General features: G+C 43.2%; 1 protein-coding gene across 7 annotated transcripts in view; it reads left to right on the top strand.

The window, feature by feature from the left end:
* Positions 1-24,253, top strand: part of TPK1 (thiamin pyrophosphokinase 1) — a 397,642-nt gene that overhangs the window by 14,644 nt on the left and 358,745 nt on the right. For all 7 annotated transcript variants that reach the window (XM_087945983.1, XM_087945977.1, XM_087945980.1 and 4 more), the window contains exon 2: positions 12,967-13,038. In XM_087945983.1, coding sequence (XP_087802109.1) covers positions 12,996-13,038 — 43 coding nt within the window. In that variant the 5' untranslated portion in view covers positions 12,967-12,995. The remainder of the gene's footprint in view (positions 1-12,966; positions 13,039-24,253) is intronic.

Below are 24,253 nucleotides of genomic sequence, written 5' to 3'. Positions count from 1 at the left end.
CCTTCAGAACATAGTCACTCCATGTCAGAGGAGGAGAAAGGCTAGATTAGGGGTTTTAATCTGTCAGAGGAGGAAGGATTGAGGCCTGAGCATCCTATCTCTGCTGCTGTTCAAACCCCTCCTGCACAAGGCCTTAATCACCACTCAATTAGGACTTCAGGAGTGGCACCAGAACCTCAGGTGGAATCTTCTGTCCAGAGTGATTCCTTATTTTCAAAGCCAATTGTCCAAGCTGAGGTGCTTCCATCTCTATTATTCCTAAATCTGGTTTGGGGCTACGCCCCTCATCTCAAGATAGGCATTTTTATAATGTGGGCCCTTCCTTGGCCAATGCCTCCTAGTGCCTCCAGTAGTTGCTCCAGTGTTTGCCTCCTATTCCATATCTGGCACTCCAACAGAGCAGGAAGATGTGCTCAAAGCTGAGGACACGAGGTCTGAACAGACCCACAGGCCGCAGCTTGGGCTATCTGGGCTTCTACCGCAGCTTCCTTCTTTACAAGGTAATTGCTGTGCTGGCTGCATCAGCTGTAGGATCGTTTGCCAACCAGTGATTCCATGTCTCACTAAGAGCTGAATAAGATCATTGCTGCAGCAGAATTTACAGCTGACGCCACATTAAACTTGGTAAAATTTGCCTCAAGGGCAATGAGTGGTGGCAGCGAGGCGTCTCCTGTGGCTGCACAGTTGGCAGACAGGCCCCTGTCACAAATGGAAGCTAGCTTCCACCCCATGCTCGGGCGAGAGTCTGTTTGGGGAGGCCCTGGAACCTTACCTGGTAGAGACCAGGGACAAAAGAAAGATCCTTTCATTGGCAGGGAAGAGGTCAGAATTTCATCAGGCTCCATACTTCCAACCCTCCTCCTTTTGCCCTGAGTCCAACACTCATTTATCTCAGGGCCAGAGGGCGTACACTACTCACCAGGATCAGCAACCTGAATGAGCGGGCAGACAACAGCAGTTTCTCCCTCGAGCCGCTCGGAGCATCCAGAGACTGGGATGTGCTTCTGAGTCCTCTTCTTGCAGGCTGAGCTTTAGATGAGGAAACGCTCCGCCCCCTCACGTGGTATCGCGCAGCGTCTCCCCAGTCTTTTGCTCAGCCTCGAAGAGTCAGGCTGTGTTTCAGAGAGCTCCTTGGCTGATCGCACATTTCTTTACTATTACAACCCTCTCGTCTTGATAAGGTTTGCTTTTCCTTCCTCCTCCTGCGCAAAGGGTCTGGACTTAGGGAAAATTTTTCCCGTCCTTGGGGCAAGGCTGCGGGCTCGCAGCGCGACACAGCGCGACCCCCCACCCTTATCTGATCGCTTCGCTGCCTCCCGCGTTGCCTCGTGGCACGCGTTTTCTTTACTGCTGGATTCCCCCCACCTTAAACACCGATCGGGAGGGTCATCGCCCCTAGGGCCCTAGGCGCTGAGCTGACCAGCGAAGCCCTCCCTTCCGTCCCGAAGGCGTCCCGGACGGTTCAGCTTGCGGCCGCCATTTTGGCTCCGCATCGTGGTCGGGCGCCATTTTGAATTTCTTTAGCTGCGGCAATTGGAGCCCCAGGCCTTGGGTCAAAGCTTAGCTGCCCATTTCTTCCACCTGGCTGGCCCTTGTATTACTTGTTGGCCTCCGCAGCCCGTTTTTGGGCGGTTGCAGCCCCCCTCCGGTTTTATTTTTCTTGTCTGGAGGCCTGCTGCCAGAGGCTCTTCTTCTACCATAGGCCTCAGGTGTTTATTTGACTAATTGGCCTGTACTGAGATATACGAAGTTCTCACTGTTACGGTTACTGTTTAAAAAAAAAAAAAAATCTATCTATATATATATATACTTAATACATATACAAAAGGAATATATTAAAAAAAAAAAATAATAATTATAATAATAACAACTTTTGTCTTGTACAATAATATTTTTTTCGTACATATATAAATATATACGGATAACCTGTATATACATTTGGTACAAAAGCATAATAAAGATAAAAATCAATCAAAAGGATAAGGAAGAATTATAATTAGAGTATCTATTTTTCTGTACATACTATATTTCTTAGATACCTTACTGTTATCTCTGTACACAACAAATTCCAAAAGGGGAGAGGGCCAGCTTCACCTTCACCCGGCCTCATCCAGGCCTGATCTGGGCGAGCCAACCGCCTTTGCTAGTAATTGTATCTAACATGGCAGACGACAATCCCTCTAAACGTCCTTCTTTGAAGGCTAAGGCAAAGTCCCACTACTTGCGCAGGCAGGACAAGGAACCTAAGGGCTCTAGACAGGACAAGGAACCTTCCAAGGCCGCCCAACGTGACGCCTTAAGGCGCCACAAGCGTTGGAAAAAGAGTTTGACCGGCGTTCAAGGGAGTCCCGCTCGGGCCGTCAATACCTCCTCCTCCAAACCCTTCTACCTCTGCTCAATCTCTCCCCTCAGACCCCTCTTCCCTACCTAGGCGCAGTTCGCTTCAGGGTCTTCCGACCCCGGACCTCCGACCAGACGGACCCCGAAGCCACCTTTACACCCACAGCCGCTGGTCTGCGCCACGATGAACCCTCTACCTCCGAGGTTCCACCTCACATCAGGGCTTGGATGGAATCAGCCATCCGCCAGGGCATAGCAGAGGGACTACAACACATGACAAGATCAGGCTTCTCTCCATGAGCCTCCGAGCACGACTCGATATCTATCAGATCCCTTCCACAACCGGTCCCCCCAGTTGATCAGGTACTCTCTCAGAGGGACAGCCCTCCTCCGATTGGGGCCCAGGTGGAGGAGGAAGGGGACTTTGGGGATTTCAGGGAAGAGGAAGAGGATTCCCGGATGGGATCCTCCCGCTACAGTGAACCCCTCTTAGAGGCTGACATCATGGAGGGGGAGATGTCGGAGGACGAGGACCCTTCTCCCGACCAACCCTCCTTTGGGGGCTGTTTAAACCGCATATGTTCAAGTCCCTCCTCCTTAAGGCCAAGAATGTCTCTGGCCTTCTTTCCCAGTCCGCTGCAGAAACCCCCTGTCCCAGAGGGCCGGAAGACTCCATTTTCACCCAACCAGTGGTGGAAGCTGAGGTCATCCATCCCCTCCCATCTTCGTAGATCTGGTAGCGAAGCAACTTACCTCCTCAGGGACCCCTCCCACTCCCTCTAGCCAAGACAAGAGATTCTTTAATCTCGATTCGGCTCTGTCTAACCTCCTGAATATCCCGGAGGTCGATGACCCCATTGTGGGTCTAGCCTCCTCCTCTACCCCTAGTGAGGCCCTAGAGGCCTTGAAACCTGAGGACAGGCGGGCGGAGCAGGCGCTACGCAGGGCTCACCTATCTGACGCCTGGGCCATTAAGTCAGCTACGGCCGCCTCATTTTTCACGAGGTCCTCTATCCGCTGGCTACGTCAGCTCAAGGACCACATCCCTGCTTCCAATCTCAGAGCTCACCAGGATATAGCGAAGTTAGTGGCGTCAGCCGAGAACTCGGCTGACGCCACTTACCAGTCGGTAAAATTTTCTTCCAGGGCCATCACGTCGCATGTCACGGCTAGACGCATGCTATGGCTCAAACACTGGCAGGCGGACGTAAAGAATAAGGTCAAGCTGGCCACTGCCCCCATTACGGGAGATAAACTGTTTGGCCCAGCTTTGGAACCACTGCTGGTCGAGGCGCAGTAAGAAAGTATGTTGCCCTCCCTTTTCGAAGATCGGAGGCCAGGGGCTCTCAGCCCTTTCGGAGGAGCTTTCACGCCCCTTCTACCAACCCCCTTCCGCCCAGATACCCTAGACCCCCTTCCTTCCGATCCCAGGACCGCACGGACCCGGGCGACAGATCCAGACGCGGTGGCGGCTACAAGAGACCCTTTCGGGGATCGGGAGGAAGGCCCTACCGCAGAAGGTAGAGCCTCTTCCTCCCCCGTTGGCGGCCGCCTCAGCCACTTCGCCGCCGCCCAATGGGACATATCCACTTCCGATGCATGGGTTAGGGACACAATCAGGTTTGGCCTCGCCCTGGAGTTCAGGTCCGCTCCCCCTGATTGTTTCTTCCCTCCCCTCCTCAAGGGATCCCTCCAAACGTGCACTAATGGATGCAGCCATCCATCATCTTCTTGACATCCAGGCCATTCAACCTGTCCCTCCGGATCAGAGAGGAAAGGGGTTTTACTCCCATCTCTTTGTGGTGCCCAAACACTCTGGGGGTTGGAGAGCCATCCTGGACTTGAAACGGCTCAACCGTCACCTTATCCAGCGTAGATTCAAAATGCACACTTTGCAATCAATTCTTTTAGGCACCAGGCGGGAGACTGGTTATCTTCCATAGATCTTTCGGAGGCATACCTCCATATTCCAATCAGGCCTTCCCATTTCAAATTCCTCAGGTTCTGTCACAATAGCCTTCATTATCAATACGTGGCCCTTCCCTTTGGATTGGCCTCGGCCCCCGGACCTTCACCAAGGTCCTGGCGGCTCTGGCGGCTCATCTCAGGAGCGTTCCTGTCCGCCTCCACTGCTACTTGGACGATATCCTTATTCTATCCCGTCCAAATCCCAGGCAGTCAGGGATACCAGGGTCACTCTCTCCACCTTTCAGGCACACGGGTTCCTAGTCAATTGGCAAAAGAGCCAACTTACCCTTCCACCGAATCAACCACTTGGGCGCCATAATTGATTCGGTTTCTCAAAGAGTTTTCCTCTCCCAGGAGAGGTTCCTTAGCATTCAGGCCCTGGTCAAACAGATCAGGCGTTCAAGGAGGGTGGCCTTACTGGACCTCTCTAAATTGTTGGGCAAAATGGTGTCATGCATCTCTATTATTCCTGGGCCCGTCTACACAGCAGATCCCTCCAGTGGTTCCTGCTCCCATTCCAACGATCCGGAAGAAGCAACTCGAAGGCCAGAGTCAGGGTCCCTCCAAGGGTCCTCACGTCTCTTCTATGGTGGACCAATCCCGCCATCAACAGAGGCCACCTCTTCGCGGAACCTCAACGACTCACCGTCACTACGGACGCAAGCCTGTCCGGTTGGGCGCTCATCTCGACTCGCTCTCGGCTCAGGGCAGATGGTCGCCGTCCGAGCAAAGGTGCAGCATCATTGGCTAGAGCTCACGCTGTCCATCTGGCCCTGCGCAGTTTTCCTCAGATCCGCAAACATCACGTCCTCGTTCTCACGGACAACGTCACGGCCAAGGCCCATATCAACAGGCAAGGCGGCACCCAGTCCATCCAGCTAATGAGGGAAGCCGAGCGCCTTTGCCGCTGGGCAGAATCCAACCTCCTATCACTAAAGGCCGAACACATCTCCGGAGTAGACAATACTCAGGCGGACTGGCTGAGCAGGGCCACGGTGGACCAGGCAGAATGGCGTCTCCATCCATCCCTGTTCGAGGAAGCGTCCAGAATATTCGGCCTTCCGGTGGTGGATCTCTTCGCCTCCCCGTCCAACACTCAGCTTCCACGGTTCTTCTCCCGGTATCCATCTCACCGGTCGGAGAATCACAATGCTCTGCGCTGCCCATGGCCCCCAGGGCTCCTATATGCCTTCCCTCCGCTCCCGTTAGTTCCCAGAGTAATACAGAAACTTCTTCAGGAGAGGGCAGACCTTCTCCTGGTGGCTCCCTATTGGCCCAGGCGACCGTGGTTTGCGGATCTCCGCAATCTATCGGTAGCGCCCCATGGAGGATCCCCCGGACAGGGTCTCCCTCTCTCAGGGGCCCCTTCTGCATCCGGAGCCTCAATGGCTCCAGTTAGCCGTCTGGAGGTTGAGCGGATCCGTCTGACTAGTGAGAATCTCTCGAGCCAAGTCATCGACACTATTTTGGCCGCTAGGCGACCTTCCACTACACGAATTTCGATGCCACTTGGAAGGGGTTCTGCAAGTGGTGTAGCGGGTCTCAGATTGATCCCCTCTCTCCCTCAGTGGCTCAGATCCTAGATTTTCTTCAGGAAGGCCTCCGTAAAGGGCTCGCACCTAACACCCTGAGACGACAAGTTTCTGCCCTCTCAACCGTGGTCTCCTGTGATAACTACGGTTCCCTTTCTCATCACCCCGAATTAGATCTTTCCTTGGGCGCCACCAACCTGTGCCCTCCCACTGTTCAGGTTCCCCACATGGGACCTCAACAAGGTCCTCGTTTCTCTCACACGTTCCCGTTCGAACCCTTGAGAGATTCATCCCTTCAGTTTCTCACCTTTAAGGTAGTTTTTCTAGTAGCTATTACTTCTGCTCGTCGAGTTTCGGAAATAGCAGCTTTGTCAGTTAGGAGCGATCTATGTGTATTCCACGCTGATCGGGTGGTCCTTCGTCCTGACCCCACATTCCTACCCAAAGTTAACTCTCCCTTCCATAGGTCACAGGAACTGGTTCTACCAAATTTTGCCCTAGGCCCTCCAGGGGCAGGGAGGTCCTCTGGCACACCTAGATGTTAGAAGGGCCTTGCGTATATATATTAAGCGCACTCAACCCATGCGAAGGTCGGAATCCCTCTTCCTATCCTTTCAACCCAGGTCACTGGGGCTTAAGGTTTCTCCTTCCACCATCAGTCGCTGGATCAGGGCTACTATTGCGAGGTGCTACCTTTCCCATTCTCTGCCCGCTCCGGGTGGAATAACCGCCCATTCCACCAGAAGTGCAGCCACCTCGGCGGCCTGGGCCACGCAAGCCCCCATCGCTGACATTTGTCGGGCAGCCACCTGGACCTCTCCGTCCCGTTTATCAGACATTATAAAATAGATACGTACGCCTCAGCGGAGGCCTCTTTGGCCGACGGGTCTTACAGAGGGTCATCAGTGATCCGGAGGGGCCTTCGGGCCAGACGGAGTCCCACCCGTAGGACAGCCCAGCTTTGGTATGTCCCAGTCTCTGGATGCTCCGAGCGGCTCGAGGGAGAATGGGCGTTGGTTCTTACCTGATACGCCCCTTCTCGGCGAGCCGCGAGGAGCATCCAGCCCCACCTAATTTCTCCGTCTGGTGGGGAATCTTGCTTCAGCCAAGGAGCCAATAGTAGATTAGATAGAATTAATAACCTCTCTTCTCGTTATCGCAAAAAACTGGGGAGACGCTGCGCGATACCACGTGAGGGGCGGAGCGTTTCCTCATCTAAAGCTCAGCCTGCAAGAAGAGGACTCAGAAGCACATCCCAGTCTCTGGATGCTCCTCGCGGCTCGCCGAGAAGGGGCGTATCAGGTAAGAACCAACGCCCATTCTGGTAAACAGCCCTTTAGAGGAGGAGGAGGCTGTTTGTTCTGAGGCTCCAAGACTGCCTTCCTCCCCTCCCATCGGAGGTCATCTGGCCTTCTTTGCCTAAAGATGGGAGGAGTCAACATTGGACGTCTGGGTTCTCAGGACTGTGAGGTCGGGTCTCCGACTCAAGTTCTTCTCCTCTCCCCCAAGGTTTTTTGTTTGCTGTCCAATATCTCAGGACGGTCCAGATGGGCCCTCATGGAATCGGCCATTCAACATCTGGTGGACATTAGAGCCATACAGGTGGTTCCGGTGGATCAATGGGGTTTCTACTCCTGGCTCTTTGTGATCCCAAAGGCCTTGGGGGGTGGGTGAGTGGAGAGCAATTCTCGACCTCAAGTCTTTGAACAAGTTCATTTCCTCAGGTGATTCAAGATGCAGTCCCTCCACTCTATCCTGGAGAACGTTCAGGAAGGTGACCTCCTTTCATCCATAGACCTAATAGCTCCATATCCTGATCTGGCCCCCTCATCACCAGTTCCTGTGCTTCTGTTACAACAACAGGCACTACCAGTACTGGGACCTTTCGTTTGGCCTCTCATTGTCCCCCAGGGTCTTTAGAAAGGTCTTGGCAGCATTGGCAGCATGCCTTTGAGCTCCACCTGTGAGGGTCCAATGCTACCTAGACGATATCCTGATCCAGTCATCTTCAACCCACTCTGCCAATCACAACCTTCAGACCACGATGCGGCACCTGCAGGATGGGTTTTCTATAAGCTTCAAAAAAAAGTTATCTGCGTCAATGACTTGTCTGCTTCACCTCGGGGCGATCATCGACATGAACCTCTGCAAGGTTTTTCTTTCCCAGAATCGTTGAGAGAGTCTGAACAACTTGATACACCAGATTTGACAGCAGCACACAGTTCCTCTGCCTCTTCTGTCCCAGCTACTAGGAAAAATGATTTCCTGTATAGGCATTGTACTGTGGGCCCATCTCCATGCCCGAACCCTGCAATGGTTCCTGCTGCCATTTCAATGGGCAGGAACCAGCCACTCTTCCATCAGGGTCTGAGTTCCTCCACTGATGTCCTACATTCCTTCCGGTGGTGGCAGTCCCAGGCTGTCAGGAAAGGCCATTTCTTCAAGGAAACAGATAGGATCATGTTCACAACAGATGTCAGTCTTTATGGCTGGAGGGCTCATCTACAAAGCAAGATAGCTTAGGGTCATTGGTCCCAGGCAGACAGGTCCCGCCCCATCAATTGGCTAGAACTCAAGGCCATCTTCCTGGCTTTGAGACACTTCCAGAACAAAGTGACAGGGTCCTACATGTTGATTATGACCAACAATGTGGCCACCAAGGCCCATCAACAGACAAGTGGGGACCCGGTCAATATCCTTGATACAAGTAGCCGAACATCTTGGGTGGTGGGAGGAGGGACACCTGTCCCTCAGAGCAAACAACATTTCAGGGGTCTAGAACATCCAGGCCTCCTGCAGATGCCTCCTGCAGCACCCTGCCCCCGCACCTCATTTTCACCCTCCTGCAGCACTCTGGTGGCCGAAAATGGGCTGCATGGCCGATTTACGGGGCATTTTTGGCTGTTTTCAGCCCAGTTTTCATCCTGTTTTGGGCCTGTTTTCATCCCATTTTTGGGGCATTTTTGGGCGGTCACGGAGGCTGAAAGTATGGCATGGGGGAAGGGCACATGTGGCCTGTTTTAGCTGCCAGAGGCACTGCAGGCCGGTCCCTTGATATTTCCAGCCCGGCCCCACGGGCCAGATTTAAGCATCCCATGGTTTAAAAGTATGCAGCAATTCCTAGATGATTTTAATCCTTTGGGGCAGCAGTCACCAACCAGTGGGCCACAGCCCACTGGTGGAACACGAGAAAATTTTGGTGGGCCACAGAGAAATCTCATTCCCAGAGCACCCCTCCCCCAAAGCAAATAATCCAGGCTGCGCAGAAACACAAGGCTGCACCACCCATATGGCCCGCAGGAACCCTCCCTGCCCACTCACTCCTTACCCAGAAAACTTGCTTGCTAAATTTCTATTTTTCTGACCATCAGCTGTTCTGCTGTGCCGCGAGATTTAGATTAACTAGGAAGCAGGAAATGGTTGGATTTCTAGTCTTTAGATCTTCGGCTCTGCTTTTAAGCACAGCCGAACCTCCCTTAGGGCTGAAGGTTCTATTGTTCAGTGCAGACTCACGGCAAGCAAATTTTATGTGACAGACTGAGCTAGCCAATGGCAGATAGATAGATTTCTGAATGAATCTGTGATTCTGTGAGCAACTCAATCTGCCTGCCTGCTTTGCCTGATTTTGGGTAAAAGTTGCTCTTTTTTATTATAAAAAATTCAATATTTATATAAATATTTATAATATTTACATACAAGTCATGCCCAGCCAATCATATGACCACCAAGCTGCACCCACAAATTAGGCCATGCCCACAGAATTGCTTAGTGATCCCTGGGATTTAAAATTATGAATTTGGTGGTCCCTGAGGTCCAAAAAGTTGGTGACTCCTGCTTTGGGGGGGTCATGACGCCACAGATTGATGTGTGTTTCTGCTCATTCCTCAAAGAAGAAAGATTTGTTGAAAAGATAGCAGTTATTTCAATCCCAGCCAAAGGTGGTATTCAGACATTTATGACAGCTTCTGGAGAACTGGTACATAAATTTTGAGTAGTTTGGAGAACCAGTAAATACCACCTCTGGTTGGCCCCATCCCCATCTATTCGTTGCCTCCCAATTCCCAGCTAATTGAAGTCCCAACTGATCACAGGGTTTTCTTCTGTTGCCATGCACAGGAGAATAGATCTGGAAACCAGATTAGTGGGATGGGGAGGAGATGGTGATTTTACAGTATCCTTCCCCTGGAGTGGGGTGGAAATGGAGTTTTTACAGTATCCTTCCCCTGCAACGCCCACCAAACCATGTCCACCAAGCCACGCCACGTCACACCACGTCCACCACATCACGCCATGTCCACCAAGTCATACCAAGCCCACCAAGCCACGCCCACAGAACTGGTAGTAAAAAAATTTGAATACCACCACTGCTCCCAGCAGTATAAAAAGCTAAAAGGGACAGGGAATCATTCTGGTGCATTGACTCCTCATGCAGAGAAAAGAAAAACTCCAGTAATTGGTTTTTCCCAAATTCTGATTTAACAATTAAATTCAGATGGTCATATCTATTTGTGGTATAGATAAGAGTAAATAAAGTAGTAGGAATTTTCTTTTTTAACAGTTTTACTTACAGATTTCTCATCTAGTAAATGAATCAGTTCATAAACCAGGATTTGACCCATTATTGTGGTCCTTCTGCTTCTCCACTCCATCTGCCTTAGAGTCTTTCAGTAATAAACATGTTTCAACTTTTATCAGCTTGGCTGACTTTAGGTGTGGGTTGGAGCCCAAGACAGATACCGTAATTATTTTTTCCTTTTGTCAATATTATCCAAACCAATTATAGGAACTTTCCCTTTCTTCTTTTGCTTCCTCCTTGATTTCCTTAAATTATTTGGGGAATTTAAAACTTTTATAGGTGTTTACAAGCATTTAAATGTTTTAAAGAGGCAATTATACTATCAATTTGATTTAATGGTTAATGTACCAGGCCAGAAACTAAGAGATTGTGAGTTCTAGTTCTGACTTACACATAAAAGCCACTGTGGGCCTTAGAGCTAGTTACTCCCTAAGCCCAACTCACCTAGTTGTGGGAAAATAAGAGAAAGGAGGAAGATTAGATATGTCACTGTCTTGTGTTATGTATAAAAATAATATAAGAATAATAAAGGTGGAATAAAAGGTGGAATAATCTTTAAATAAGGGACAGGAGATAGTGAGCACATAAAATTTCATGTTAGCTGAATACCACCTAGCTGCTCTCTCCACCCCCCTCCTCATTTTTGTTGCATATGCACACTTTCATATTGCCAGCCTCCATTATTTGATTCTGGTAGAGTCTTGGTTATTTGTTCTTTCTACACTACTCAGAATCATAAAGGATGAGAAAGGTGGATCTATACATTTTTAAATTAAAAAAAAATACTTTATTCAATTTTGACAATTCTACAACAATCAGATAACAGATAATCAGAGTTGGAAGGGACCTTGTAGGTTATCTAGTCCAACACCCCCCCGCGCCCAAGGGGGCGGGCTACACCATTTCTGACATTTCTGTCCAGTCTCTTCTTGAAATCTCAAGTGATGACACTCCAACAACAAGGACAAGCTGTTCCATTGGTTGATTGTTCTCACTATCAGAAAGTTTCTCCTTATTTCCAAGTTAAATCTCTCCTTGTTCAGTTTCCATCCATTATTCCTTGTCTGGCCTACAGGCGCTTTAGAAAATAGCTTGACCCCCTCCTCTCTGTGGCAGCCCCTCAAATATTGGAAGACTGCTACCATGTCTCCCCTGGTCCTTCTCTTCACTAGACTAGCCATGCCCAGTTCCTGTAACCGTTCTTCATATGTTTTAGTCTCCAGTCCCCTAATCATCCTGGTTGCTCTTCTCTGTACTTTTTCTAGTCTCAACATCTTTTTTATAATGTGGCGACCAAAACTGGATGCAGTACTCCAGGTGTGGTCTTACCAAGGCCTTATAGATTGGTACCCGTACCTCACACGATCTCGATTGTATCCCTCTGTTAATGCAATTTAGGATTGCATTAACTTTTTTGGCTGCTGCTGCACACTGCTAGCTCATTTTTATCTGGTTGTCCACTAAGACTCCAAGATCCCTCTCACAGTTACTGCTATTGAGCCTGGTTTCACCCAGCCTATATGTGCACTTTTGGTTTTTCTTGCCTAAGTGTAAGACTTTACTTTTCTCTACATTGAATTTCATTTTGTTAGATAGGGCCCAGTGTTCTATCTAGTCTGTCAAGATCCAGCTGGATCTTGAGCCTATCTTCTCGAATGTTAGCTATTTCTGCCAGCTTAGTATCTTCTATAAATTTGGTAAGTTTCCCTTCTATTCCCTCATCTAAGTCATTAATGAAGATATTGAAGAGTACTGGACCTAAGATAGAACCTTTTGGCACCCCAATGCTTACTTCCGTCCATGTAGACTTATACCCATTAAGGACCACTAGTTGAGTACGGTTTGTCAGCGAGTCCATCTAGTGATGGTGCTATCTATTCCACTTTTTTCTAGCTTACCAAGAAGTAGGTTGTGGTCTACTATGACAAAAGTCTTGCTGAAATCTAAATATATTATGTCCACAGTATTTTGCTGGTCTACTAATTTAGTCACTATATTGAAAAATGAAATAAGATTGGTTTGGCATGATCTGTTTTTAACAAACCCGTGCTGACTGCTTGTTATTACTTTACTTGTTTCTAGATGTTTGCCAGATCTGGTTTTTTTGCTTTCTTTTCCAGTATCTTCCTGGGTATTGATGTTAAGCTGATTGATCTATAGTTTCCTGGGTCTGTTCTTTTTTCCTTTTTGAAGATGGGATATCGATATTTACCAGTTAAAAACTGAACTCAATATTGGGTCCTTTAGTTGCAATTTTCCTGCTTATCTGGAACACAAGATTTACAAAGATGTTGAATTGTAAATTGCACTATCTATCAATCCAGTTGATTCTAACATACTTGCACATTCATCTCAATCTGGAATGGGCTTTCTGCTACCTGTTGTATGTAACAATCTGTGGTTCTCCATAAATCAGCTTTTTTGTGACTACCTTTGAACTAATGTTTTATACAAATATTATGCTCTTTAAATATAGTAAAATATTGCATTAATATCTAGGTTTAATGTATTGTAACTTATAATATCTTATTTATTTTGATTTCATTTTAGTTTTAAAGGCCCAACTGTAATAAGCTGCTATGGAATGGGTGTGTACGCCGTTGGAATGTCTACTTTCTACAGGTATAGTACCTACATACATACATACATACATACACATATATACTCGTACATATACATATATACATATACTACACACACACACACACACACACACACACACACACACACACATATCATGTGTATAGGGGTTATTTTAGAATATAGTGTAATGTTTGACTGATGATTTTACACTATTTAAAAGAAGATAATGCATCACTGAATCCATACCATATTATGGTTGCGTATGGTATGGTACAGTAGGGTACGGTACAGTACAGTACAGTACAGTATAGTATAATATGGCGTGATCAGTTCAGAAGGACACATCGACACTAAATTAGATTTTAACTTGGAGAATCTACTTTTATCCTAATGATGTTGCAAGCAAGAATGTTATTATTGCACCAACTGCTGCACTTCTTCCCAAATCTGTGAATGAAAATACAGTCTTTCACTATTGGAGAGCAAAAGACATTTGGGAAATGTGATTGGACAAATGAGAGTAGCAATATAGCAGAAATCATAATAGAAGAGACTCTAATGTAGTTTTTCCCAATCTGCTGAATGGGATCTGATGGGAACTTCTAGTCCTAAAAATCTGTGATTCCTCTTTTCCTAAACACCTACATTTTAAAGTTTTGAATTCTATTACTGACTGAAAACAAAAGCCAACCAGTGAATGAAAAATATTACCCCTTAAGAAAAGAGAATGATGATTTAAAATAGAAGAAGAGATACCAAATGGCATAATTAAGAATAAACTAATAAAGACATAAACCAAATAAGTTAACCAATTAAAAGTAACATTTTTTAAAGAAAATTAAAGGACAAAGGTTAAATACCTTAATTGGAAGTGGTTTGTTTACAGCTCCATTGTTTGAGGATAGGAAGTTTACAAAAAATAAAGCTAAGGGATCCCCCATTATTTTCTTATTTGTTTGCTAATTGAACATGCCTAGTTATTTTCTTCTTCTGAATGATGAGCTTATTTGTCTAAAATCTGATTTAAAAGGGAATTTCCTGTTTTGTCCTTCAAATTATGTAAATCTAACAGAAGTATTTGCACTTGTTTCACAACACAACTGCTAGTTTATTAACAATCGCTACATTTTTAAATTTTGATTTTAAATCTTCCTGATTCGTTGAAAATATCATTAAAATGCTGTTGAAACTTTCTATTGTTAGAAGCCCAGGTCACCTCTTTTACTTGAGGCTTTTTACTGGATGTTCCTGCTGTTACTGATTCAGTGAATGGAACGCACCAGAGAATCCTTTCAGCAGAGGTTCTATGGAACATTCCCTGGACAAAGCTCTTATTCTTCTCTGGAGATAAATGTACAATGGCCACGAAAGCCACTGACTTTATCTACCACTGTTGGCCATTAAAGCCACTGAGTTTATTACCATTCATCAATTTATTATTTCATTTTTATTTTACTGTTATTTCATTTTGAAATGTATACTTCATTAACAATTACTTTGAATGTATGAAAATAATAGTTCATTGAAAGATGAAGACAAAATGTTTTAGATTAATATCATGGCCAAGTTATGCATCTTCGATTTAGTTTCTGCCTGCCTATTTTGGAATAATCCTTTTCCTAAATTTGGACACCACAATGTGTAATAAACTGATATTACTGGGATATAATATTTTTCAATTACCTAATTTTCTGGCTTGTTAACAATGTAATTCCAGGAGGTGCGAGAAAAGAAAAAGGGGGCTTTTCTAGGACTCTTACTTTTTTAAATGATAATTTTATTAAAGCCATCAAAGTATAAATTACAATTGGAAATTGTAAAAGGAAAAAGAAAGAAAAGCATTGACTTCTGATTCTTTTTAGCACATGAGGATAAACTAATAACATTACAGCCTCAACTTTTTAGTTTTACAGATTTAATCTCTGCTAGCCATTTCTAAAACACCAAACTTCTCTAATCAGCAAAACCCAAAATTAAAGTTTCATTTTTTTTATCTCTAACATAAAATCCAGAAGCAGTTTTCAAGTTGAGTGTATTCTTTTCTTTGATTAGAGCAGTTAATTTAGTCATCTCTGCTATTTCCAACATTTTTTTAGCCATTCATCTATTGTGGGAATTAGGTACTTTTTTACTTTTGTGCATAAACCTGTTATCATATATAACAGCAAAGTTCCAGATTTTTTAAAAGGTTTTCTGTCCAGTAAGCCTAAAATAAAAGTCTCAGGTTTAATTTTTATATTCACTATAAGAAATTTAATGTACTAAAATATGAATCTTACCCCAGTATTATCACTAGCCGATAACCCAGCATTGCCCGGGTATTTATTTATCCCAATCCTGTATTAGACAGGAAAATCCTGTAGTTGGAACTCATGCTGTTGTAATTCTTCTATTCCTCCACAAGAGGGAGCCCTGTGAAACCGTTACCATGGCAGAAGCCATTTTAAGGCACACACATATACCCTCCTGAGGGATGTTACGGGTATCTTACCCCCACAGTATTTGTTTACAGAGGGTAAGTCATCTGTGTACCCAGTTTGGTTGAAATTGCTCGAGGTGTTCCAGAGTTATGCTGGAACATACACATACATAAAAAAGATAAAAATAAAGTAAAATAAATAATAATAATAAATAATAAAATAATAATAAAAGAAAGAAGAAGAGAAGATAAGTCTACCAAAGATAGTAAAATCCTTTGCATTTACATTTCCAACATACAGCAGGAATTTTTCGCCCTCTAGATGTTTCTGAATTAGCCGTACAGGCCCATTAAATAGATCTGTGAATTGAAGTTCAACAATATTGGAAGAGTAAAGGCATTTCCCCCTGCTCCCAATATCGGATAACCAAAATTATTGTTCTGAAAAATAAATAAGAATAGCAGTTAGACTTATATACCGCTTCACAGTATTTTACATATCTCTCTAAGTGGTTTACAGAGTCAGCATATTGCCCCCAACAATATGGGTCCTCATTTTACCGACCTTGGAAGGATGGAAGGCTGAGTCAACCTTGAGCCAGTGAGAATTAAACTGCTGAACAGCTGGTAGTCGGCAGTCAGCAGAATTAGCCTACAATACTGCATTCTAACCATTATGCCACCAATAGCAGCTTATTTTCAGTTGTCTCTAGACTATGCTGTGACTCTGAAACTTAAGAACTATTTTGTGACTAAGCACAGGAAGCCCATTGAAATGATTGAATTATTCAGTCCATCAAAATTAAAGCTTTTATTTAAAACTTTTAATTGCACTAATTTTTCTTCAGAATGGTTAGATTTCTTTTTCCATTAAGTTCAATTGGAGTTAAATGAATAGATACTGTGAGCTAACCATTCTAGTGTTTCATGTCTTTAACTGAAAATCATTTAAAACAATTTGTTTTATTTTCCAAGTTGGCCTATTGCTGCTATTTTATTTTGTAGAAGTGATAACTCAGTTCATTTAATGCAGTCATTTCACCTTCCTATGTTTTAGGTAACTGGAATATTTATAGTATTCATTAACTTCTCCTCTCTTCTCCGTCTCCTCTATTCTCACCATGTTTCTCTTACAAGCATATGATTTACTACATGTGCCAGACAATAAGATGAGCCTGCATTTAAGGAAGTCCCCATCCCCAAAGTAATATTAGAATCAAAGAAAGGTCATAAACATAAATATTAAAATCTTGAACATTACATGGCTGGCCTATCTTGTAAGGTTGTCAATTCTTAAAGAAATGTTTTTTTTTCTTTAACCAATGTGGCACGTGACAGTCTTGTGAATATGCATTTACATATAAGCACCGACCATAATCCAAAAAGGTATATTCAAGGCTAGAACTTAAATGAGTATTAGCATATTTAATAGCTTTTGATTAAATTAATTGCACTCCATTTTTGAAATTATCCGCCATATAAAATGAAGAAGAAAATACTGCCTGTCTATTCTGTTCCTTCTGTTTGCTAAAAAGAACTGTGCTCTAGACACTTTTGTATTCAGTTTGTGAATCCAAGGCTCATTGAATTCAAGGATTCTTAGATTTGAATAAGTATGCTTATGATTTCCACTCTGTTTCAGTTATTTTGCTAATCTTTTGCTCTTTGCCAGGTTAGAGAATGGCAATGAAGAGCTTATTATTTTTCATATCCACGTGAGGATGCTTTCCATTGTAGATGCTTAACCATTACAAATGGAGAAGGTCAGAAATGAAATGTCTATGTTCCTTGAAGTAATTTGGGAGTAGCTTCTTTACTTTCTTACTTTCTGTATTCTCACAGAATGTAAGATTTTCCTCAATTTAACCTCCTGGAAAATTCATCTTTCAGAAAAATACAGTAACTAGCTAGACACATTACTTTCAAGGCTGAGAACGGAGAGGACTATGTCCGTCTGGTTTAAGAACTCGTATGATTCTCACTAACAAGCATAATAACAATAACAAGCATCATTATCTAGATTCTGATGGCCCATAATGGATTAACCCTTAGACAAGCATTTTCTGGCGTATACACTTGAAATGGCACAGAAAGGAAGGCTTAATGGCATATCTGAAGATCTTACTATGACAAAATTGATCTCTCATCCTGAATACTAAAGTGTTTTGTTTTAGAGATAACATTTTCAGATGTAGCATGTATAATTATGTGCATACACACATTGTTAATATTACCCAGAAACTCCCTTCACCCAAATCCCAGAACTGTCTCAATTAAGTCCAGCCACAAGCAGACCACTGCTAGTCCACAGAGCAATAGCTAGTGAGTCTACAAGACACTTGAAAGTTTCGCAATCAAAATAAACCCACCAGACAAATTAAATCCACAATACAAGAGAGATCATAAGAAAAATCCAGAGTTCATAAGACATGATTCAAATCAAGGCACTGTGTCAATCCAAAGCAAGGCCAGAATCACAATGAAATAGCTAGGAAATGAACCTGTTGTTCCAAGCATCGCTTCCATCTGTCTATTGTGCTAAATAGCCAGCTTCTGGTGCAGCCCATCAAGAAGGGCAAGACTGCCTCCTCACCAGTAATCTGGTAATCTTCTCTTCTCCTGCCTTTTCTCTACCCTACGTGTACTTGGATTAGGGGCAGAAGGCAGTTCTTCTATCTCATCACTGACCAGGTGTAGCTTCATACTTTCCCCACCTGAAACTTCAGGGCTGTCCTGCTGGAGCTGTGCTTCCACCAAATCCCTCTCAGATAGCTGCTAGGAGCCATTGACCAGCTCCTCTTCTGACATGTCTGGGAAGCATCCTTGGGAGACATTACAATATGACTTGTGACTTATTTCCTTCACCTTCAGAGATACTTCATTCTGATTTCAAGATTATGGTCAATTTCCAGAAAATTAAAGCAAATGACTATTCTATTATTATTGTTGGTTTTTTCCCCCTAAAAAAACTCAGGTCGCCCACAATAGGCTAAAATGAGAAATAGTTATTAGCCTATAATTACTGAAGTGAGTTTCACTGCTGATTAGGGATTCTAGATCTTAGCCTTATATAGTAATTCAGCCCTTAGCCCTTATTATGTGCATGCTGGGTTTGTTGCTTACATATTAGGAAATTTTGATAAAGATTGCCAAATTAATTTTAGAAAATATGAAGAATAGAAAAAGTCTAAGGGGAATACCAGTTATAAGTGGGATTGATTAAACCATCACCTAATAATTGTATCAGCCAGATTTTAGTGGGATTTGAGTTTAAATTATCATATTTTGGGGACTATAAGACACTCCAAACTCACACCTAGCTTTTGGGGAGGAAAACAAGAAAAAAAAATCTGCCTTTGCCTTTGCCTCCCAGCGGTTTGCCTCCTTGCAGCAAACAGCAAACAGTCTGGTCAGCTTCAGCTGATTTAGCATGAGCAGCTGATTGTCGATTGGATCTGCTTCCCAAAATACTGATGATCAGCTGTTCCACTCTGCGGGGAGTGCTACCACCTATCACTGTCTCTGCACCCCCTGTTTTTGGCCTCTGCGCCCCCCCATTTCTGACATCCATGTTCCCCGTTTTTTGCCTTTGTGCACCCCATTTTTTGTATATCCGGTGGGGCAGGGGTCTCCAACCTTTTGGACCTCAGGAACCACCAAATTCATAATTTTAAATCCTGCGAACCACTAATATGACTCCCACTGACGGGATGCAGTCCTTCAGGCACTTAGCTTGGCTGCCTTTAACTGCAAAATTAAATACTCAAAGAGTCATTTGGACCCATTTCCCAGAGAAAACAAAACACCAGGATTTCTCATCTTTCCACCCCCCTCTTTCCCTCCCTCCGTCCCTCCCTCTTTTTTCCTTGAAATCTCAAGGCGGATGGACTGATGTGCTTGGGGATGGAGGGTAGTGCGCGGGAGATTGCGGCATTGGAGCCCTTCCTGGGGGTTCCCTGGCCTGCGAGGGGATAGGGGGAAAGGAACAGGGATATCACCCCTGTTGCAGACATGGGTGTGCTGCAGACCACCAAAATTTTCTCATGGACCACCAGTGATTCCAGATGACTGATTGGCAACCTTTGCCGTGGGCCATACAGAAGCCGAAAACGGGACGAGCGGGGGCCAAAAACTGGGCACGTGGAGGCCGAAAATAGGGCACGCAGAGGTGGCGATAGGCGATGGTGATCCCTGCAGCCTGAAACAGCTAATTGTTGGGCCGATCCTACCAACAATCAGCTGCTTGTGCTAATCAGGCTGTGCTGAAGTTAACCAGGCTGTTTGCTGTTTGTTGCAAGGAGCAAATTTCTGGGAGGCAGAAGCCGAAGGGTGTGGGGCAGCGGGTGGGGGGGGGGGGCTTTGGCAACATTAACTGTATAAGACGCACAGACATTTCCACCTTTTTGTGGGGGGAGTGCTTATACATTGAAAAATACAGTACTATATTTTTCAGTAATGTACTTAAATTCCTAGAATTATAACTAGATGTCTCCATATTGGGGTGAGATAATCACAATTTGCATTGTTGGGAATTTAGTGAATTAAAAGCTGTTAAATTATGATCAGCTTATGGTGACTTTATAGAAATTATATACTTCATTTAGAACAACATGAAAAGAGAAACTGTAGAATGTTTGTCATAACTGTACATATACAGTTCATATATTATTTATATATAGTTATAGTTATGTTATATAGTTTTATATATATAGTTGTACAATCAGTTCTGAATTGTAGAGCATTTGTGATCTGGTAGTGTGCTGTGACATTTTAAAGATCACTGTAATATTGTTAATTTTGTTCTGATGGATATACAGTTCTGACAGATTAGTAGAGAGGGAGGGAGGGAGAGAGAGACAAAAGGGAAGGGGAAAGTCAGACATAATCAAAATTCATTTGCAGTGATTGGATTGATGCTGGAGGCTAATCTATCATCTATTAAGTGTATAATCTTGATGTAAGAAAGATACTCCTAATTCACACTGCAGTCTAAAACTGTTGTGCGTGCATAATGTTCTTCAGGCTAACTCCCTTAAATAACAAAGGTGCGAAGATGGTATACTTAAATTTAATAGAAATAACTTGATATACATAGTTTACCTTGATTACAACCATGATTGCTATCATGTTTTTGCTGTTTAGCACTTTCATGATGGGCAGGGTGTTTGAGGATAATATCTCAATTTAGTAGGATACAGAAGACTGCAACTTTTTAATCTAAGTTCAATCTTTTTGTCTGAATTCTATAGTCATGGTAGGGCTGGGAATAATGTGTAATTCTCTTTTGAAGAAAAAAAAACCAACTTCTAGACATTTTACTGTATATCAATCATGTAATAATTGCATACATGGAGATGAACTGCATCTGTAATTCTGCTGTATGACAGAATGGTTTTATATTCCAGAATAATAATTTTTAGCATTTTCACTCGTTGATTCTCCTTTGACCTGGTTTTGCAATATGGACTTATTTTTCTTTTTCTTTTTCTTTTTAACAAACTTTATTCAGTTTTTCACATTAAAAACAAAAATCTCTTTTTAGTGGACAACATGTTTCCGGGTCATCACCTTTACATACAAATATGACAGCAATTATACATTCATATATGCATACTTAATTCTAGTATTACCTTTTCCATTCCAAATTTTCAGTAAGGAGAGAAACAAACACATCAATTCTAGCCTCTTTCATTAATTTCAATCAAAACATCTTTTTGTTTCATTTCAATTATTTCAAATATAATCCTTTAATACAGGGGTCCCCAACCACCGGTCCGCAGACCTGTACCGGTCCGTGGAACAAGTCCTACCGGGCCGCTGGTTTGCTGGGCGCCGCCATCTTTTTGATGAAAAAGTGCTTCCGGTGAGCTTTTTCGGGTAGAAAGCTCACCGGAAGCACTTTTCATCAAAAGATGGCGGCCAACTGATGCTGATACCGGGCGCGCCATAAAAAGGTTGGGGATACGGGCCGCGGCATAAGAAAGGTTGGGGATCACTGCTTTAATATTTATTTTAAAAATAAAGATAAACAATATGTGTTTGCCTAATAATAATAATAATGATAATAATAAAAAAGTTACCAATGTCTCTCCTTGCTTTTAATAGTCTATATTAACTTATTAATTTAGTTGGTTCTTTAGTCTGTCATATTCCCTTTTTCTCTGAAAAAACCATTTCTTTTCAACATTTTACTATTTCCGTATTTCTTTATTTCAAGCACCTGTTTCTTACTGCTTCTCCTCCCCCTCTTTTCCCCATATCTTTTCTCATTCCAGTTTATATCCCTCTCTTTCTTAATATCTTCCTTTCCCCTTTTCTGCTGGGTCTTTCTGCCTTTCCTGACTTCACAGGTATTCCCCCTTTTGATTGCCTTCTTAAATCTCAACTTTTTAACCGTCCTTCTTTCCCCACTTCTTTGTAGTGTTCTTTGTGTTAATTGTCTATTTAAAATGTCTTCTCCTTGAATCGACTCCTCCTCCTCTGAAGCTCTTTCTTCTTGTTCTTCAATCACCATTTCCATTTTTTCTAACACAGAGCAAAGTGATTTGCGTCTTTCCTGTAGTAATTCTCTCATATTTTTAAGTTCCATTTTTAATTCCCGAAGAGATATCATCATTACACACTCTTATATTTTATGATCGTTAAAGTCCACAAAAAAAAAACCATTTTTACTTTCCTTCTTTCTTCTTTCAATTTTCTAAAGTTCTCAGTTATTCCAGCCCAGGGTCTATACCAATCCCACAGTCAGTCTTTCCTTGGTTTTTTCTTTATTCTGGTTCTGCTTTCACTTTCTAAGATTCTTACTTTGTTTCAATATTTCTTTAATGTTATATCCACACAAGTTCATTCAAGTTCCTTTTTGTTTGAGCTCAAGTTTTTGTCAAAAGGTGGCACTCTCCATTATACAAAGTCTTCACCTTTTCCCCCTATTTTTTTATTTAGGATTTTTCGAACCTCAATTTTCCAGCACAGTCCAGTCTCCAATTTGTAAACTTTATTATTATTATTTTTTGACAATCTTAAGTCCAGCTTTATTTTATGCCTGTTTATTCCCAAAATATTTTAGTCCAATTTAGTTAAATCTTTAGTTCCAGCTTCTTCCTTTCCCGGTTCGAAGCCCCGCTTAGCTGTCAAAAATATTTTCTTTTTTTTTTCCTGTCCCATTGTAAATTCGCTGCTCACTTTTCTTTTCTTAAAAATTCCATGTTACCTTAATCCCGGGGTACTTTTGTTTAGTTTTATTGCCCAGTTGTCCCCGTTCAGATGTTATCCACCTCTTTCTTCCCTCCTGCACAAATCTTAATCCAGCTGAGTCCTCCTCTTTGGGGTGGCCATTTTAAACCACCACTGCAGTCGTCTTCGGGGGGAAAAAGACCAAGCCCAGTGGGGGAGATGCGGCTCCCCTCAACCTGGCTTGCGGCTTCCCCTTACTCCACCACCCCTCCAAGGCAGCTTCAGCCCCTAATTGTAATGATCGGGGCTCTCCAATGAAAGAGCACGGACCATAGCCGCAGAGAGTCACGATCTATGGTCTGTCAGTGAGGAGGCTCCTCTATGGACTTATTTTTCATATTTGCTGCAGAGGCAGGGAATCCTGGCCCTCCAACAATTCAGATATTGCTGAATTATAATAGCCCCAGCCACCATTGACAGTACTGAGGAATGCAGATATTGTAATATTAAATTAAAATAGTATTTACTGTGTCTGTGCTTATTTTTTTTTTCACCAGTCCTTTATTTTTCTCTTTTCTTATATTTGCATTACCACTTTTCCTTCCTTCCTTCCTTCCTTCCTTCCTTCCTTCCTTCCTTCCTTCCTTCCTTCCTTCCTTCCTTCCTTCCTCCCTCCCTCCCTCCCTCCCTCCCTCCTTCCCTTCTCTGCAGTTTTGAAGTTCATTTTTTCCCAACATTTCTTTCGGGATTTTTTTTTTATTTATTCCTCCAGTTATGATATTTTGAAAATCTGTATTTCCAAATATTAGCCATTGCTAATATATTGAGTAGGTGAAAGAAATCAAGATTCTGAAATTCCAAAACCAATGAAACTAATAAAGCATCCTTCTAAAATATACTTTTGCTATGTTTGCCTTGTCAAAAGTTACTTCATTTTATGTTTTATTCTTTATATTGTATCTGGATTTGGACTCTGAATTTTTCCTAGATAGAATTATTAAAACCAGTGATATTTTTCCTAGTCCTCAAACAAATCACTATGTGCTTTATATATGTGATTAATAGAGATTCTTTAATTAAGTGAATCAAACATGTTGTTGGATGGGTGGTAACTACAGTAGATTTAATTCACCAAGATAACTTTAGCCATTACTTAAAAACCACTTAACATAGTGTGCACTTTGCGAAGTGCATTGGTATGAGGAAAAAAATTGTAAAATACTTGAGGCATCCACATACTCTGGAATGTTTGATACACTTACTGTGAAGGTTTTATTAGATCTTCTGCATATGTATGTTCATGAAGAGATAAAAAGACAACTAAGGAAAAAGTATAAAGCAACTGTGTTGAGTATTCTAAGTGTGTGATTGCTTTCATGTACATTGCAAAGTATTCCTTTAAGGGTTTTGTATAGCTGTAATAGACATATATTAGGAACAGTCAATTTCAGGTTACAATCCTAAGGATAGTTACTCATTAAGGAACTGACAACTTGCTGTAACACTTTATTTGAAGAAAAGTTCACGTGACTTTTGTGCAAGAACTATGAAGTAGACTTGGTTTCTTTGGTTTTGATTTGCTTTCTTTTTAAAAAATATAAGCATTGATGTGCTATACACACCTCATGTTCTTAAAAAGTTATTAGATATAACCAGGGGTGG

This window comes from Notechis scutatus, chromosome Z (assembly GCF_049901735.1).
Source record: "Notechis scutatus isolate UNSWTSFEM ecotype Mainland chromosome Z, rNotScu1.2, whole genome shotgun sequence".
Classification (NCBI taxonomy): Eukaryota; Metazoa; Chordata; class Lepidosauria; order Squamata; family Elapidae; genus Notechis; species Notechis scutatus.
Note: the sequence above shows the minus strand (reverse complement) of the source record. Positions and strands in the feature narration are given on the sequence as shown.